Consider the following 17,522-nt stretch of genomic DNA (forward strand, 5'->3'; position numbering starts at 1 on the left):
TGTTTGGAACCTTTGGAAGAGAACAGCTCTAGGTACTTAGAAAACTAAAAAAATTGAAGAAAGAAATAATTATTAACTCCAGATAAAATAAACTTGTAAGAAAAAGAAAATGTAATAATAATTTACAGCTTGAGTGAACAAAGTTTACTTACTTGGTCAATAATGTAAACACTAACTATTGATTTAACTATACACAGTGGAAAAATATATTGTGAGGATGAAAGGAGAAAAGTGGGGGTTACAGTATCACAGAAGAGCTAATTCCTCACTGCCAGAATAAGAAATAAATATTGTCTAAAATTGATAAATAAAATAAATCCTTCTTTACTACTAATTACACTAGGGAATTCCCTGGTGGTCCACTGGATAGGACTCAGAGATTTCACTGCTGAGGGCCCAGGTTCAGTCCCTGGTTGGGGAACTAAGCCGTGTGACACGGCCAAAAAAAAAAAAAAAAAAACATAAATGGACTAAACTCTCATATTAAAAGACAGAGACTGGCAGAATGGATAAAAATACAGGACCTTATCTTTATGAGGTCTACCAGAGGTTCACATTAGATATAAAAACACAAAGAGCTTGAGAGTATTGATAAAAGAATGGAAAAAGGTATTCTTTGCAAATAATAAACAAAAGAGCTGAGGTCACTATATTATTGTCAGACAAACAGAATTTCAATTAAAAAAGATTACACGAGGGCTTCCCTGGTGGCGCAGTGGTTATGAATCCACCTGCCAATGCAGAGGACATGGGTTTGAGCCCTGGTCCGGGAAGATCCCACATGCCATGGAGCAACTAAGCCTGTGTGCCACAACTACTGAGCCTGCACTCCAGAGCCTGCAAGCCACAACTACTGAAGCCCGCATGCCTAGAGCCCGTGCTCCGCAACAAGAGAAGCTACTGCAATGGGAAGCCCACGCACCACAATGAAGAGTAGCCCCTGCTCACTGCAACTAGAGAAAGCCCGCACACTGCAACGAAGACCCAACGCTGCCAAAAATAATAAATAAATAAAAATAAATTTAAAAAAAAGATTACAAGAGACAAAGAAGGTCATTATATATTGACAAAAGATTAAATAAATCAAGATGGACAGAACTGAAGGGAGAAATGGACAATACTACAATAATAGCTGGATACTTCAATACCCACATTCAATAATGGATAGGACAACCAGATTGAAGAACAATAAGGAAATAGAGAACTTGAACAACATTATAAACCAGTTAGACCTGACATAAACAGAACACCACACAACAGCAGCAGAATACACATTATTCTCAAGTGCTCATGGAACATTCTCCTGCACAGATCATATGTTAGGCTGCCAAACAAGTCTTAATAAATTTTAAAAGGTTAAAATCATTCAGAATATTTTTTTCAATCATGATGGATTGAAACTAGAAATGGATAACAGAAGGAAAGCTGAAGAACTCACAAATATGTGAAAATTCAACAACATATACTCTTAAGCAACCAATGGGTCAAAGAATAAATCACAAAGGGAGTAAGACAATACCTTGAGATGAATGAAAATGAAAACACAATATACCAACATGTAAGGTGTTCAGTGAAAACGGTGCTCAGAGGGAAATTTATAGCTGTAAATGCCTACATTGAAAAAGAAGAGCTCTGTCTCTAAAATCAAGAACAATACCAAGATGTGTGCTTTCAACACTTCTACTCAACATATTATTAGAAGTTCTAGCCAGAGAAATTAGGCAAGAAAAAGAAATAAAAGTCATCTGAATTGAAAAGGATGGTAAAATTACCTATGTTTGCACACGACATGATTTTGTATGTACAAGACCCTAAAGATTATACAAAATACTGTTAGAACTAATAAACGAATTGAATAAAGTTACAGGATATAAAATCGACACACAAAAATCAGTTGCGGGCTTCCCTGGTGGTGCAGTGGTTGAGAGTCCGCCTGCCGATGCAGGGGACACGGGTTTGTGCGCCGGTCTGGGAAGATCCCACATGCCGCGGAGCGGCTGGGCCCGTGAGCCATGGCCGCTGAGCCTGCGTGTCCGGAGCCTGTGCTCCGCAACAGGAGAGGCCACGACAGTGAGAGAGGCCCGCGTACCGCAAAAAAAAAAAAAAAAAAAAGCATCAGCAGGCGGACCACCAACCACTGCGCCACCAGGGAAGCCCCGAGGTGATCATTTTTAAATGTATGGAAATATAGGATCTATACGTTGTGAACCAGGAATTAACATAGTGTTGTAGGTCAATTACACTTCAAACAAACTCATAGAAAAAAAGATCAGATTTGTGGTTACAAGAGGTGGGGGGAGGGGAGGGGAATTGGATGAAGGCAGTCAAAAGGTACAAACTTCCAATTATAGGATGAATAAGTACTGGGGTGTAATGTACAACATAATAAATAGGATTAACACTGTTGCATGTTATATATGAAAGTTGATAAGAGAGTAAATCCTAAGAGTTCTCATTACAAGGAAAAAATGTTTTCTATTTCTTTAATTTTGTATCTATATGAGATGATGGATGTTCACTAACATTACTGTGACAATCATTCCATGATGTGTGTAAGTCAGATCATTACGATGTACACCTTAAACTTACACAGTGCTGTGTGTCAATTATATCTCAATAAAGTTGGAAGAAAAAAATAAAAATTCATTCTAGATGTTTTTAAATGTACAAACATCCAGTTATAAAATAAATAAGTCATGGGGATGTAATGTACAGTATGGTGGTTATAGTTAATAATACTGTATTGCATATTTGAACTTGCTAAGAGCGTAAATCTTAAAAGTTCTCATCACAAGAAAAAAATCTGTAAGTGGGTATGGTGACGGATGTTAAGATTTATCATGGTGATCAATTTGCAATGAATACAAATATTGAATCTTTATGTAGTACTCCTGAAACTAATATAATGTATGTCAATTTTACCTCAATTAAAAAAAAAAAAACTCCTACAACTCAACAACAAAAAGACAACCCAATTAAAAAAGGAGAAAAGGACTTGAATAGACATTTCTCCAAAGAAGATACACAAATGGCAAATAAGCACATTAAAAGATGCTCAAGGGAGTTCCCTGGCGGTCCAGTGGTTAGGACTCAGTGCTTTCACTGCCAGGGCTCGGGTTTGATCCCTGAACAGGGAACTAAAATCCCACAAGCTACGTGCCCAAAAATAATAATAAATAAATAGGGCTTCCCTGGTGGCGCAGTGGTTGAGAATCTGCCTGCCAATGCAGGGGACATGGGCTCGAGCCCTGGTCTGGGAAGATCCCACATGCCACGGAGCAACTAGGCCCGTGAGCCACAATTACTGAGCCTGCGCGTCTGGAGCCTGTGCTCCGCCACAGAGAGGCCGCGATAGTGAGAGGCCCGCGCACCGCGATGAAGAGTGGCCCCCACTTGCCGCAACTAGAGAATGCCCTCGCACAGAAACGAAGACCCAACACAGCCATAAATAAATAAATAAATAAAATTTAAAATAAATAAATAAAAATAAAATAAAAAAAAAGATATTCAACATCATTAGTCATTAGGGAAATGCAAATCAAACAACAATGAGATATTGCTTCACACCTACTAGGATGGCTATGATTAAAAACAAACAAACAGGGCTTCCCTGGTGGCACAGTGGTTGAGAGTCCGCCTCCCGATGCAGGGGACACGGGTTCGTGCCCCGGTCCGGGAAGGTCCCACATGCCGCGGAGCGGCTGGGCCCGTGAGCCATGGCCGCTGGGCCTGTGCGTCCGGAGCCTGTGCTCTGCGGCGGGAGGGGCCACAGCAGTGAGAGGCCCACGTACCGCAAAAAAATAAACAAACAAACAAACAGGGGCTTCCCTGGTGGCGCAGTGGTTGAGAGTCCGCCTGCCAATGCAGGGGACACGGGCTCGTGTCCCGGTCCGGGAAGATCCCACATGCCGCGGAGCGGCTGGGCCTGTGAGCCATGACCGCTGAGCCTGCGTGTCCGGAGCCTGTGCACCGCAACGGGAGAGGCCACGACAGTGTGAGGCCCTCGTACCGCAAAAAAATAAAAATAAAAATAAAAAAAACAGAAAATAAGAGTTGGCAAACATGGGGGATATTGGAACCCTGTACCTTACTGGTGGGAATATAAAATGGTGCAGCTGCTGTAGAAGACAGTTTGATAGTTCCCCAAAAGGTGAAAGATACAATAACCATATCATCAGCAATTCCACTCCTAGGTATTGATACACACCCCAAAGATTTGATAACAGGAACTCAATGTTCATAGCAGCATTATTTACAATAGGCAACGTGTGGAAACAACATAAATGTCATGTTTGTTCACATGTTTATCCATGAATGGATAAACAAAATGTGTACATACATACAATGGAATGTTATTCAACCATAAAAATGAAGTTCTCATATATTCCACAACATGGATGAGCCTTTAACACATTATGCTAAGTGAAATAAGCCAGATATGAAAGGACAAATATTTATGATTTCACTTATATGAGTATTTAGTAGTGACGGAAAGTAGATTAGAGGTTCCAGGGGTTGGAGGTAGGCTGGAGACTGGGGAGTTATTACTTAATGGGTAGAGCTTCTACTTGGGGTGATGAAAATGTTTTGAAAATAGATAGTGCTGATGGCTGCACAACATTGTGAATGTGCTTAATACCACTGAATTGTACACTTAAATGATCAAGGTGCTAAATTTTGTTATGTATATTTAACCACAATTAAAAAATGGTTAGGGGACTTCCCTGGAGGCGCAGTGGTTAAGAATCCGCCTGCCAGTGCAGGGCACATGGGTTTGAGCCCTGGTCCGGGAAGATCCCACATGCCTTGGAACAACTAAGCCCGTGCGCCACAACTACTGAGCCTGAGCTGTAGAGCCCGCGAGCCACAGCTACTGAAGCCCGCGTGCCTAGAGCCTGTGCTCTGCAACAAGAGAAGCCACAGCAATGAGAAGCCCGCACACTGCAACGAAGACCCAACGCAGCCACAAATAAATAAATTTATTTAAAAAAAATGGTTAGAGTGGCAAATTTTATGTTAGATATTTTATCACCAAAAAATCAGTTAGCTACATTTGTGAAAGCTGATTTCTGGATTTTTTCCAGTTCCATTGATCTGTCTACCCTTGTGGCAGTACCAGACTGTCTTGATTACTGCAACTATACAGTAAGTCGTAAATCAGGTTCTGTGAGTCCTCCAACTTTATTCATATTTTTCTAAATTGTTTGAATGGTTTTAGTTCCTTTGACTTCCCGTGTAAATTTTACAGTCAGCTTGTCTATATCTATTTAAAAAATTCGGCCACTGGAATTTTTATTGTAATAACATTGAAGTTGTAGATCAGTTTGGGGAGAATTGGCATCTGTACTATTTTGACTATTCCAAACCATGCGCGTAGCCTGTCTCTCTATGTATTTAGATCTTCTCTGATTTATTTCATCAGAATTTTGTAGTTTTCAGCATAGAGTTCCTGTTCATATTTTGTTAGATTTATAGCAAGTATTTCATGTGTTTTGGAGCTATTGTAAATGGTAGTGGGGTATTTTGTTTGTTTTTTTTTGCGGTACGCGGGCCTCTCACTGTTGTGGCCTCTCCCGCTGCGGAGCACAGGCTCTGGACACGCAGGCTCAGCAGCCATGGCTCATGGTCCCAGCCGCTCTGCGGCATGTGGGATCTTCCCGGACCAGGGCACGAACCCGTGTCCCCTGCATCGGCAGGCGGACTCTCAACCACTGCGCCACCAGGGAAGCCCAGTAGTTTTTTAATTTTTATTTTTACTTAAAAAAAATTTTTGCTCTTACCTTTTTGTTTTGTTTTTGTTTGTTTTTTTTTGCTGAACTGCTCGTCATGCAGGATCTTAGTTCCTGGACCAGGGATGGAACCTGCACCCCGTGCAGTGGAAGTGCAGAATCTTAAGCACTGGACTGCCAGGGAAGTCCCTAGACGGTAGTTTTTAAAAAAAGTTTCTGTTTCCAAAATCAGTAGAAACGTTATTGATTTTCCTGTATTGAACTTGTATCCTGCAACCTTGCTAAACTAACTGGTTAGTTTTAACAGGGTTTTTAGGAGGATAGATTTTCGGGAATTTTCTACATAGATAATCACATCATCTGCAAAGAGAAACAGTTTCTTTCTTTCTTTCTGATCTGTATTATTTTTACATCTTTTTCTTGCCTTATGGCACAGCTAGGAATTCCATTAGTTGGCTTTGTACTGTAAGGAAGAGCTTTTCTTTTTCCTTTTCAAAATGGACTCATGGATTCCTGTGTAATTTAGTTATTTTATTTTATTTTGATTTCCAGTTGCCCCAGATTTGGTCAGTAGGAGCTCCTCCAGTTGACCCCTATATCCTGTGACATGTCACCATCATTCTTTGAACTTTGTTACTTTCCAGGCGGCCCAGCCCTGGAATCAGCCATTTCTTCAAGGAGCCCTAATTCTTTTTGGTGTAGGATGGTGTTTAGAAACCAAGATCTGGGTGTCTGGTGTGCTTGTTGCTAATGGGATGACATTGTTTCTAGGTGCTCTCACTGGAGAGAGCTAGGGAAAAAAATATACGCACATGTGTGTGTGTGTGTGTGTGAATATATACATATACATATAAATATGTACATAAACATATATATTTCACACTGACATCTCCAATTGCTCAGGGCTCTTTCCAGCCTCCCCCCTTTCCATATTTGCAATTCTCTTCTCAACAGTGAGAAAAACCTGGCACCCATACATTTGCTCAATCCCCTTGCACGTAACTGATTTTCTGACCACGCCAGCTGCCTCCTTGGCTTCCAGCCATGCTGCCACCTCCAAGGGGAGGAAAGGCAGGAGAGGAAAATGGAGCAGGAGGGTCTTGAACACTTTGCAATCCAGCCCTCCACTCCCTCCCCACTGCCTGCCCTGCTTCTCTGTGGCAAGTAGCCCTCCCAACTATCCCTGCCTCAGCCTCTTCCTCAGCCCCTTCACTCCTGGCTTCCAAAACGGTTTCTTTCGTTTCAATTTTATGAATTTTGTGTGTGTGTGTGTGTGTGTGTGTGTGTGTGTGTGTGTGGTATGCGGGCCTCTCACTGTTGTGGCCTCTCCTGTCATGGAGCATAGTCTCCAGACGCGCAGGCTCAGCGGCCATGGCTCACGGGCCCAGCCGCTCTGCAGCATGTGGGATCTTCCCGGACCGGGTCACGAACCCGTGTCCCCTGCATCGGCAGGTGGACTCTCAACCACTGCGCCACCAGGGAAGCCCATGAATTTTTTAAATTATAAAAATATTTCAGACTTCCCTGGCCGTCTAGTGGTTAAGACTCCATGCTTCCACTGCAAGGGGCATGGGTTCGATCCATGGTCCAGGTAACTAAGATGCCACATGCCCCGCAGGTGGAAAAAATAAAAATAAAAATTCATGCTCATTTTTGCGAGTTCAAACCATGCAAAGCCTGTAAAATAAGGCATGAGGGCCAGAGCAGAGAAGCCCCTCCACTCCACCTCCAAGAGGTACCTGCCCTTCTTTCCTGTGCTTTTAAGAACATACTTGCATATTTACATAATTAAAAATGTTAAATAAATAAACATTCGAATGGGATAGTTTTATATATTTTCATTGCTTTTTTCCTAATAAATCTACCACAATCTTCTAACCAGACACATCGGAATCCATTATAAAAATGTACCATAACTTAGCCTTTTACCTCCAGATCCCGTTTTCAAAGGTTCCAGTCATGTGTGATGATGCCCTTCCCAGCCACCGGCTGCCTCAAAACCCCGCGCTGCATCCGCTGGCAGCTTTGGACCGGGCTTGGCAAGGCGAGGCTGGCAGGAGCCTGGAGGGGGAAGAAGAGGGTTTATTCGCTGGCTCCCTGCGTGCAGAGCGGAGCTCAGATTCCCCTGCCGCGGGAGCCTTCATGCACACGCGGGGAAAACACTTGTGTCCCTTGGCCAGTGGGCGAAGCGGTCACGCCCCCTTCCAGGCAGCACCGCCCACCGCGGAGGGCTCTTCACAACGCGAATGCAGTTGCAGAGACCATAGGGGGCTTGTCATTGACGAAGGACACGAGACAAACCCCAGTGCGGCATCCCAGGCCCCTGGCCCTCACCCACCACCCCAGGCCCCACGTGCTCCACCTTTTCCACCTGTGTTTGCCCTTCTAAAAGTTCTTGAGACCTGAGACTTCAGCACAGCATGCTTAGGACTAATTGCCGGCGCACACAGTTCTGGTTTCTAACAGGCTGACTCTGTTCTCACCCAGCCCCGCGGGCAGCCAGGCAGCTCTCTGTCCCGTAGGGTCCCAGCCACAGCCCGTGCGACCAGAGGTGGGAAGCTCAGTTCTGACTCTGGAAGAAGGCGGCCTGGGCTCTGCCTCACGCCAGCTGCAGCCCTAAGCCTCGGGCTCCTCCTCTGCTCAGGGATCAAGTGACCTTCAGGGTCGCAGCGTAACTCAGTGAGCCGCGCCTCTCCAGCCCAGGGTCTGGCACACAGTAGGTGCACAGTAAGTGCTGACTCTCCCCAACTCCTGGAGGGTTCACCCAGGTTCCCTTGTGGCTGGCTCTCTGGGCCCAGTGGTCGTCCCTCAGCATGGCCATGGTCTAACCACCGCGGCACCCTGGGCCACTGGCCTTTTGACTGTCACTGTCCACCTGCTCGTGTGGCCGTCTTGGAGCTCCGTCCATAGCCCTGCTGCCTGGCACCTCCCCCGGTAGGCCTTCCCTCCCACCTTCCATGACTCCCCCAAGCATGCTGCCTGGGTTACCCAGAGTCTGGCCTGAGCCTTTTTATTTTGTATCCAGGTGTAATTTACATACAGCGAACTGTCCTGATCTTAAGTACGTGGTCTATTGAATTTGGACAAAAGTGTTCATCTGTGTCACCAAGACCCAAATAAAAATGGAGACTATTTCCATCACCTAGAACCTCTCCTGGGGCCCCTTTCCGGCCAATCCTCCACCTAGAGGCAACCAGCCGTTTTGGCTTCTAGGACCACAGATTAGCACTGCCCAATCTTGGAATCCCTAGTGGACTGCCCCAGGCTTCTCTGCAGTGGGGCCTGGTGTTCTCTGAGTGTCGTGGCGCTTTGAGGGCTGGTAGGAGGAGGCCGAGGAGCTACCAGGGCATCAGAGGCACAGGTGCATAGGCCCTGTTGAGAGGGGCTGCTGGAGACGTAGCGTCTAAACCACAAGAGAACACAGGGGCAGCAAACTCTTCCTCCCCGGGCTGGCCGCAGGCTTACTCTTCCTTCCGCCCTGAATGCTGTTCCTCCCTTTTCTCTTTGCATGTGGTTAAGCGCTTCTACCATGGCCCCTACCCCTTGCTCTGACCCACGCGTGAGTTTGTGTGTCTGTCTCAGGTCTTAGCCACAGGCTCAGTGCCAATTACATGGCCTAGCAGCCTCCAGGCGCACTCAGAATGTCACTGGCCACCAGGCCCTTGTTCCCGAGCTCACGACTCTCCCACTGCCCCGTCTCCAGAGCTCCCTGAGCCTGCCTCCTCGGATGGGGAGGTGTCGCCAAATAGCCAGGCCTCCTGGCATTCGCCCACCTGCTTGGTCCTCGGGCCCCTGCCCACAGCAGAGCCTGCCCAGGAGGGGCCTGCGTCCTGTTCTCCACCCCAAGTCTAGACCAGCAAGCAATTGTGAAGGAATGAACCGTTTCTGTCTCTTTAAACAGCGTTAAAGCTCCCCCCGACCGCTTTGATTTTAAAAGTAAAACATGCTTATCAAACATTTGGAAAATATTACAAAAATAGTAATATGAAAGCCAATAGAAATCTGACTACCTAGAGGTAGGTAATCACGATTGCAATCATAGTGTGATTCCTTTCAGCCTTTCCTCTGTGTGGAGACTGGATATGTCTCCTTGTACATTTGTCCATTTACGTAGGCGATCAGATACATGCTTTCAACACACTTTGTATTTTGCTTTTGCCATTTAACGTCACCTAAGTTTTTGCCCTAATCTTTATATTTTTCTAATTATTTAGATTTCCTTTTTGCCCCCCTATTTCATCTTACTAAAATTATTTGGGAACAGCATTTTCAAACACTAAGAGTCCACTCTGTGAATGACTACAACTGGTGGAGCTCTAGGCTGTGTTCCATATCTGGCTACAGTGGCAGTGAGGACCCTGGTCACCCACTCGTCACTGTCCACGCCTCCCATGCACAGTGATCAGACATTCTGTTGTTTGCTGTTGTCCCAACTGTCATTAATAGTCACTCGTTTGCTCTCAGCAGTGTCCCCATGTGGACAATAGGTCCAATGGACCTCCTTCAGGGGGCTAGGAAGCACCTGGAGATGAGGGTGGGCAGAGGCCACTCTCAGGTTCTGGGGACCAGTGTGGAGGATGGTGACACAATCCCTGAACCGAGGTGGAGCTGGGGGGAAGGGCAGTGGGCTTCGGAAACGTTGGGTCAGAAGTGTCCACATGACACTCCTGGCATATGGGCACTAGGACACTAGTTGAGAATGTGCACAGCAGCTCCGTTTCTGCAAAAAGCCAGAAACTCACACCACATGGATGAATCTGAGAAACAGGACGCTGAGTGACAAGGCATGGAGAAGAATGCAGCCAGCACAGTCCCATTTTCAGAAAAGACAAGCAAGACGAACTAATGTGTCGGGAGATGCACGATGTAACTGATTATCATCAGTTACATCCAATCTATGACATTGCTTCTTGGTGTTTATGTCAAACACCTGATGGAAGAACTGCCCAAGCTGGGAGAGGCAGTCGTGACAAGGGACGGCTCCCGGCGAGGCCACCCAGGCTGGACGGGAAAGGCAGCTGCTGAGAACCAGCTTCATCTGTGAGGCCTGAATTCACGCAGAACATGACGACACCAACAGGCCTTAAATGGACCAAGATGCTGCCCGTTTTTGCCAATGAAACATGTACATGCAGTTCAGGCTCAAATTTATGGCTCTTTTATTTTTATGTATTTATTTTTGGCTACGTTGGATCTATGTTGCTGTGCGCGGGCTTTCTCTAGTTGTGGCAAGCTGGGCTACTCTTTGTTGCAGTGCATGGGCTTCTCATTGCAGTGGTTTCTCTTGTTGCAGAGCATGGGCTCTAGGCGCATGGGCTTCAGTAGCTGCGGCGCGTGGGCTCAGTATTGTGGCTTGCAGGCTCGAGAGTGCAGGCTCAGTAGCTGTGGCGCATGGGCTTAGTTGCTCCGTGACATGTGGGATCTTCCCGGACCAGGGCTCAAACCCGTGTCCCCTGCATTGGCAGGCGGATTCTTAACCACTTCGCCACCAGGGAAGTCCCTATGGCTCTTATATTTAACCTTTTTCATCTTCAGCAACTTTATATTGTTTCTTTCTAGGCAAAAAGGTGTCTTTCATTTCTAGAGGCTTTTGTTTTGTTTTGTTTCTAAACACTTAACTTGGCTATTTTGTTCCACACCCAAAATCAAATCTTGTTTTTCCTCTTCTCTCTTTTCCAAGTTTTGTCCGTAGTCATATTACTTTTATAATTTAAGAAAGGAGGGGGAGGGGATGGGGAGAAAAGGGAGGAGGAGGAGGTGGTCTCCCCAGCCACAGCCATAAGGAGTGGTGGAGACAGTGGTCTGAGGAGGTGGTCTCAGACCACCTGGGGGTAGCCTCTGCCGGGGCTGGAGTGGTCCCCAGGCTGCTCTGAGGAGGCTGCACACACCCCTTGGCCTTGGGCGCCCAGATGTCCAGGCTCAAGTCCCCAGAAGCAGACCCAGGATGAAGTGCAGCTTCCTGGGTGGGGCCGGTGGAGGGTCTGTCCTTGACTGGTCCAGAACCAGGGTGGGCAGCTAGGAGCCCCGGGACACTCTGAAGGGAACTGGGGGGCCGGCTAGTCATCAGCCCTCCCAGCTGGCTTCCTGCCTGTCTCCCCGGCTCTGCTGGCTGTCAGTGGCGCCCCCAGGCTAGAACGCCCACCTGGTGGGCACGAGACCCAGTCCCCTCCCACCCCCAGCCCCACCAAGGCATACCCTGTGCCCTCGGCTGTCTGTGCCGGACTTGGCCTCTGGGTGCAGGTCCGTCCCCTGCTGCAGCCCCCACTGCCAGCTGCCATCACGCTGGCCTGGTCCTGGTCCAGGTCCAGCAGGTGAATAAGGCCCAGCTGCCCCAGGGGCCACTCAGCCCCACCCGCAGGCTCCAAGCTGTGTGGCTGTGAGTGTGGGGGGCGCCACTATCTGCCTGCAGCACGTGGGCAGCTCATTAGGGAACAAGCAAGACAGCATACACTTAAGAATGAGGTTCTGCTGGGCAGGTTCTGCTGGGAGCTTTGGAGGAGGCACAGGGGGCAGGCAGGGGGAGAGCGAGGGGTGAGTAGGTGGGGCTGGGGGGGCCCAGGGCCTGGTTGGGAGCCCCAGCCTCCCGTGGTGGCAGCCTGGAGCTAGATAAAGCTGCCTCCCTTGCTGCGTGGCCGGAGGGTGGGAGACCACTGCTCCAAGCCACCTGGAGCCAGAGGGGCACTGAAAGCCCTCAGGGGTGATTTGGGGGCACCATGCAAGGCCCACGGCAGGCGCAGGCGAGCGAGCAGGGGACAAAGGCTCAGCACGCGGGCAGGGTTGGAGGTGGCAGTGTCAAAGCCATCCTGGCTGGCTGGCCCAACTCCCCTGAAAGCACCAGCACCTCCTCCTGCCCCTGTCTTGGGGAGTTCAGGCAGCATTTCGGCACCGTGGGTCAGCAGTCCCCACGTGCAGGCATTTTTGATGTTTCCCACGTTCCCTTGAGATCTGAGCTCGGCCAGAGCACATGGGACCTCCTGTCTGAGTGTGATGGGGGAGGGTCTCCATCCTCAGAGTCCCTGGGCCACTGAGGACTCCTGCAGGCTCCGCAGGGGCCAGACCCCCCACCCCCGCCACTTTTCTAAAAAGAAGTATTTATTTTTGGCTGCGTCAGGTCTTAGTTGCAGCACGCGGGCTTCTCTCTAGTTGTGGTACGCGGGCTCTACAGTGCGTAGGCTTAGTTGCCCCACGCCACGTGGGGTCTTATTTTCCCAACCAGGGATCGAACCCACGTCCCCTGCGTTGGAAGGCGGATTCTTAACCACTGGACCACCAGGGAAGTCCCCTGACACCCCTCTTGTCACCCCTGGAAGAGGCTCGCAGTGAACAGCTTTCCTGCTGCTAGTGCTGGCAGGCTCCCAGGGACGGGAACCAGGCTGGCTGGTGGGCTAGAGGGGCTGCAGGCCAGCAGCACTCTCCCGAATCACCTGCTCACTTTGCAAGATTGGTAGATGACCCCCCAGCAGCTTCCAAACACACCCTGGTCGCCAGGGACCAGGAGCGAGGAGGTCAGAGAAGAAGGCAAGACTCGGGACTCGGGGGTGGGGTTCAGAGCTTGTGGTTTATTGACACGAGCACAGAGGCCCCTGGGACTTGTCCCTTGGATGGGGAAACAGCCACCCTGTCTGGGAACAAGACCTCCTCGCACAGAACACCACTTCCAGGAAGCGCACCAAGATGTGCATGGATAAACCCTCGGCAAGGCTGCAGGTGCATTTAGCAAAGCTGTGGAGCCTTGGGGAAGAGTGCAGGCCTCCGGGGCTGCCCGCTTGGGGCTGCCGCCAGAATCAAACCCAAGAGCTCATTCTGCAAAGGCCCACTTGGTCTCCATTTGGCTCGGGTCAGGGCCAGGCCCAGGAGCAGCGCAGCTATACCCCCACCCTCTGAATACTGCAGACGTGGCCAGGACACCTGAGTCCACGGTGGAACTCTAGCTGCAGGGGAAGGGGCAATGGTGGGGCCGCATGATGGCCCAAGGAGGACAGGGGTCACTAGGTGACCCAGGACCCCAGACAGACAGCCTGTGCTTCTCCTGTGAGGCCTGCCCCCGGTTGCTCTTCCCCCTTGAAACACACCAGTTCCTAGTCCTGGATGCTGAGGGTGGGCTGGGTCAGGGAGGCCGTGTTTCCCCCTGGGATTTCAGCACTGGCGCTGGCCCCTCTCCTGGGCCTCCCCCACCCCTGCTGCCTGGGAGCCGCCCCACCTGTGAAAGCAGGGCTCAATAGCTCTGGCTTTCGTTTTCCATATAAGGAAGGCGCTGGCATCAGTAGCTTGATTCATCCCCAGCCCACTTACTGTTAAGAATAGATACTAATAATACTTAATCACCCCTCCCTGCTGGTGGGGGGAGGGGCCCTTAGCCCTGGCAGCATCGCCCCAAGACGCCCCAGTTTGCCCAGCACCTCCAGAATTCCAGTGGCGGCTGCACAGACTCAGTGCAACAGACTCAGTACAGAGGGGACACTGAGGCCCAGGGACGCACAAAGATAATGACCGAGTGACAAAGCTGAGGCTTGAGGAGGCGACGGAGGTTTCCAGATCAGTGTCCCTGGCTAGTGGCCCTCTTGGGACTGTGACCTGAAGAGGAAGTGGGCCAGGACTCGCAGAGGCTGAAAGTGCCCAGTCCAGAGGGGAGGATGGCTCAGTGCCCAGGTGTTGCACGAGGCAGGGCTCCCTCGGGCCCCCACCCCAACCTGAGGGCTGGCTGATCCCTGTCCTGGGAGGGGCCAACGAGGGGGCCTCTGGCTCCCAGAAGGTGGGGCATTCAGGTTAGAGCAACACCTGCTCACTGGGCCACCAAAGCTGCTCTCTGAATTGTGACCATGCTAAAGTTGCTTTCTACCAGGAGCCCCTGAGCTCGTGGTCTCAGCCGCTGCATCCCTGCTGGGAAGGAGGGGACGACGCTGAGCCTGCAGGTGGCGTCCCGCTGCTTCCTGGGGACTGGCCTTAGGAGGGGCTCTCACTGCCCTCCCTTCCCTGGGTGAGGGGGGCAGAGGCTCCCTCAGTGCAGCCGGGATCACGGTGCGCCCTGCATAGCCTTTCCTGGGCCCTCCTACTGCAGGTGGACTCTGACCGCCTCCATGGGACCCTGCAGCCTCAGGGACCCGGCACCAAGCCCCCTCAGTGACATCCTCTAAAGCCTCAGCTAAGCCACCCACTGTCCTTCCCAGACCTGCTAGCCTCTGCCTGTGGCAGCCTGCCCACCACAGGGAGCCCAGGTCCTCCCACCAAGTACCCCTCTCCCTGGGCCCTGACCTCTGCCTGGAGCCCCTGCCCGGCCCTGCGCTTCCAACCCCACACCCACTCAATGGGAGCCAGCAGGCAGGTGGGCTGCGGCCAAAGCAAGGAAGCAGAGGCCGCCACCCACAGGCAGAGCAGGACAGACTCCCCGTGGCATCCCCCCTGCCTCCAAACACAGCCGGAGACCCTCAGGCTGCCTCGGCCTTGCAGAGCCCCTTCGGTGTGTTTCCTGTTGAAACCAATTCAACTACCAACACACAAGACCTCTGGAACATTCCAAACAGCAGCAAGGACCTGCCCACTGGCGGAGCTCAGTCCCTCAGCCTGGGGTCCAGTCAGAGATGTGAGAGGCAGGGCCACAGTCACCCCGACTCTGGAGCCCCAAGGCCCAGCCCACGTTCTCATCGGCGCATCACAAAGGCAGAAAGAACTCTTCCGGGAAGAATTCTGGCCAGAATTATACCATTCTGACAAAACAAATCCTGCTTTTGAAAAAACTGAAACGTGCTATCAGAACCCGTCACAGGCCCGGCAGTTCCAGCCTTGCCTAGAGCTGTTTAAGGCACTTGAATGGCTTATTTACACCACCTGGAAAAGTGTGTTTCAATCCTGATCTAGGGGGAAAAAATCCAGTAATACTGCAGAAGAAGTTTCTCAAAACAAAAAGCAATTCTTAAGTTTTCTAAGGAATAAAATAAGTGCTGAGCTCTGCTTAAGTTATATGACACAACGGGTCCTATTGGCACTGACAGAACAAGGACAAAACCTGAAATACTGCTTCTCAATTAGACTTTTCCCTGGAAAAAAAAAAAAACCCACAAACAAGACACACGTGTCTTTGTCTGAGTGTTCCCTCCCTGGTGCACGAGGGGTGAGCGGGAACCAGGGAGGTCACTAGTGGGCACCGCAGATCAGACCCCTGGCGCCTCCCCCTTCCCCATGAGGCCACCCTCCCCACTTGGGAAGCCACTTGGCTCGGCCAGGACCTGCTGGGCACCAGGACCAGACAGGAACATTGGTCCATACAAGTCCTCCCAGTGATGGGCAGTGAGGGGTGGATGGGAAAACTTTGCTGGACACCCAGGCACTGGAAAATGTCTGTGGCTCCTGGTTCTGCCCGAAGGTCCCACACACAGAATCCTGCTACCCTGCAAGCATGCCCAGTGTCTTTGGTTTGGCTGTGGCCGCCGCCTTAGCCTCTGGTCCCACCCCTGCCCGATGGGGCCCAGAGCCTGTCCACTTCCTGGGCCCCTTCTCCTCCGTGAGGTCTCCTTCCTGGACTTCCTTTGGACATCCTGCCATCCCACTGTCACCCCGTCTGCTGTGAGCAGGCGATGCCCCTGGCAGCCACCAGGATGGGGTGACGCAAGCAGGGCCAGAGGCCGTGAGTGGCATCACCTGCCCACCTCCTGCCGTGTCCTAAGGCATCCGCGGGGGAGGATCACGGGGACGGGGGGCCCGGACCTCCTAGCTTCTCGGCACAGCATCGGTCTCTGGCTCCAGCAGGTCTCGGGGTTCCCGGAGGAAGACCACCATGACCGTGATGTTGTCGTGGGAGCCCCGCTCCCGGGCGGCAGCCACCAGCTCCTCAGCCACGCGCAGCCCACTGCCCTGCTGCCCAACCAGGTGGCTCCGCACGAGGCCGGCCACCTCCTGGTGGGGGACCACGTCGAAGAAGCCATCGCAGGCCAGCAGCAGGTAGTCCTCGGAGCCCGTCAGCGCCCGCGAGGCCGTGTCCGCCTCCCCAGACACGTAGGGCTTCTGGAAGACGTCCCCTGGGCGTGGGAGAGAATCGTGAGGGCCATGCCCCTGCAGCTGTCCCCTCCCCAGGCCCCGGCCTGCCTGTAGCCACCCCGCCTCCAACACAGGGTGAAAAGGTAGCTTCGCAGGGTGCCAAGTGCTCCAAAGGAACAGAGCAGGGCGATGCGACAGACTTGCCCTGTGTCCCTGCGGGCAGAGTCAGAACCCAGCAGGGCCAAGGGCAGCTGCCTACAAGAGCTGTCTCACTTCAGAGGGGACACAGGCCGAGGATGCTGTCCGGGTGTGGCCCTGGCCCTCTCCAGCCCCTGCGGCTCCCTGCGCACCCAACGGGCACCTAGGCCGAGTCGGGATGCTGGCTCTGCCTCCCATGCACCCTCTCCCATCCCCCTATCGCAGGAGAGAACAGGGCACAGCCTCCGCCGGATCCTGCCCTGGGCTTCTCTCCTGCTCAGGCCTCCCCTGACGGCTTCCCGCTGGTCCTCCTCCCCCGCTGTGGCCCTGACATTCACTTCTCCCCAGGGCACGAGCCAGACATGTTGCTCCCTGACACGGAGCTGCCCAGTGGTCCCCTCTCCAGTCCCGGTCCCCTTGGAAGGAGCCTGACCCCTCCTGGCCTCCATGTGGGCCACCTCCTGGGGTCCAGCTGTAAGGAAGGCACCGTGTGTGTCAAGAAGCACAGAACGTTTCAGGAGGCTTGGAGGGGCCAGGGCCACGTCTCAGGGTGTGGTGCGGGAGCAGGAAGGGAACGATTTCTCAGCCCTGGAGGGAGGTCTGAGCCCCAGACCAAGGCCTGGC

At 51.3% G+C, this 17,522-nt stretch overlaps 1 protein-coding gene across 3 annotated transcripts in view; it reads right to left on the reverse strand.

Moving 5' to 3' along the window:
- Positions 1-7,547: 7,547 nt before the first annotated feature.
- PPM1F (protein phosphatase, Mg2+/Mn2+ dependent 1F) overlaps positions 7,548-17,522 on the reverse strand; it is a 29,150-nt gene continuing 19,175 nt past the window's right edge. For all 3 annotated transcript variants that reach the window (XM_049698488.1, XM_004276085.3, XM_049698489.1), the window contains exon 8: positions 7,548-16,741. In XM_049698488.1, coding sequence (XP_049554445.1) covers positions 16,434-16,741 — 308 coding nt within the window. In that variant the 3' untranslated portion in view covers positions 7,548-16,433. The remainder of the gene's footprint in view (positions 16,742-17,522) is intronic.

Source organism: Orcinus orca, chromosome 15 (assembly GCF_937001465.1).
Source record: "Orcinus orca chromosome 15, mOrcOrc1.1, whole genome shotgun sequence".
Taxonomy (NCBI): domain Eukaryota; kingdom Metazoa; phylum Chordata; class Mammalia; order Artiodactyla; family Delphinidae; genus Orcinus; species Orcinus orca.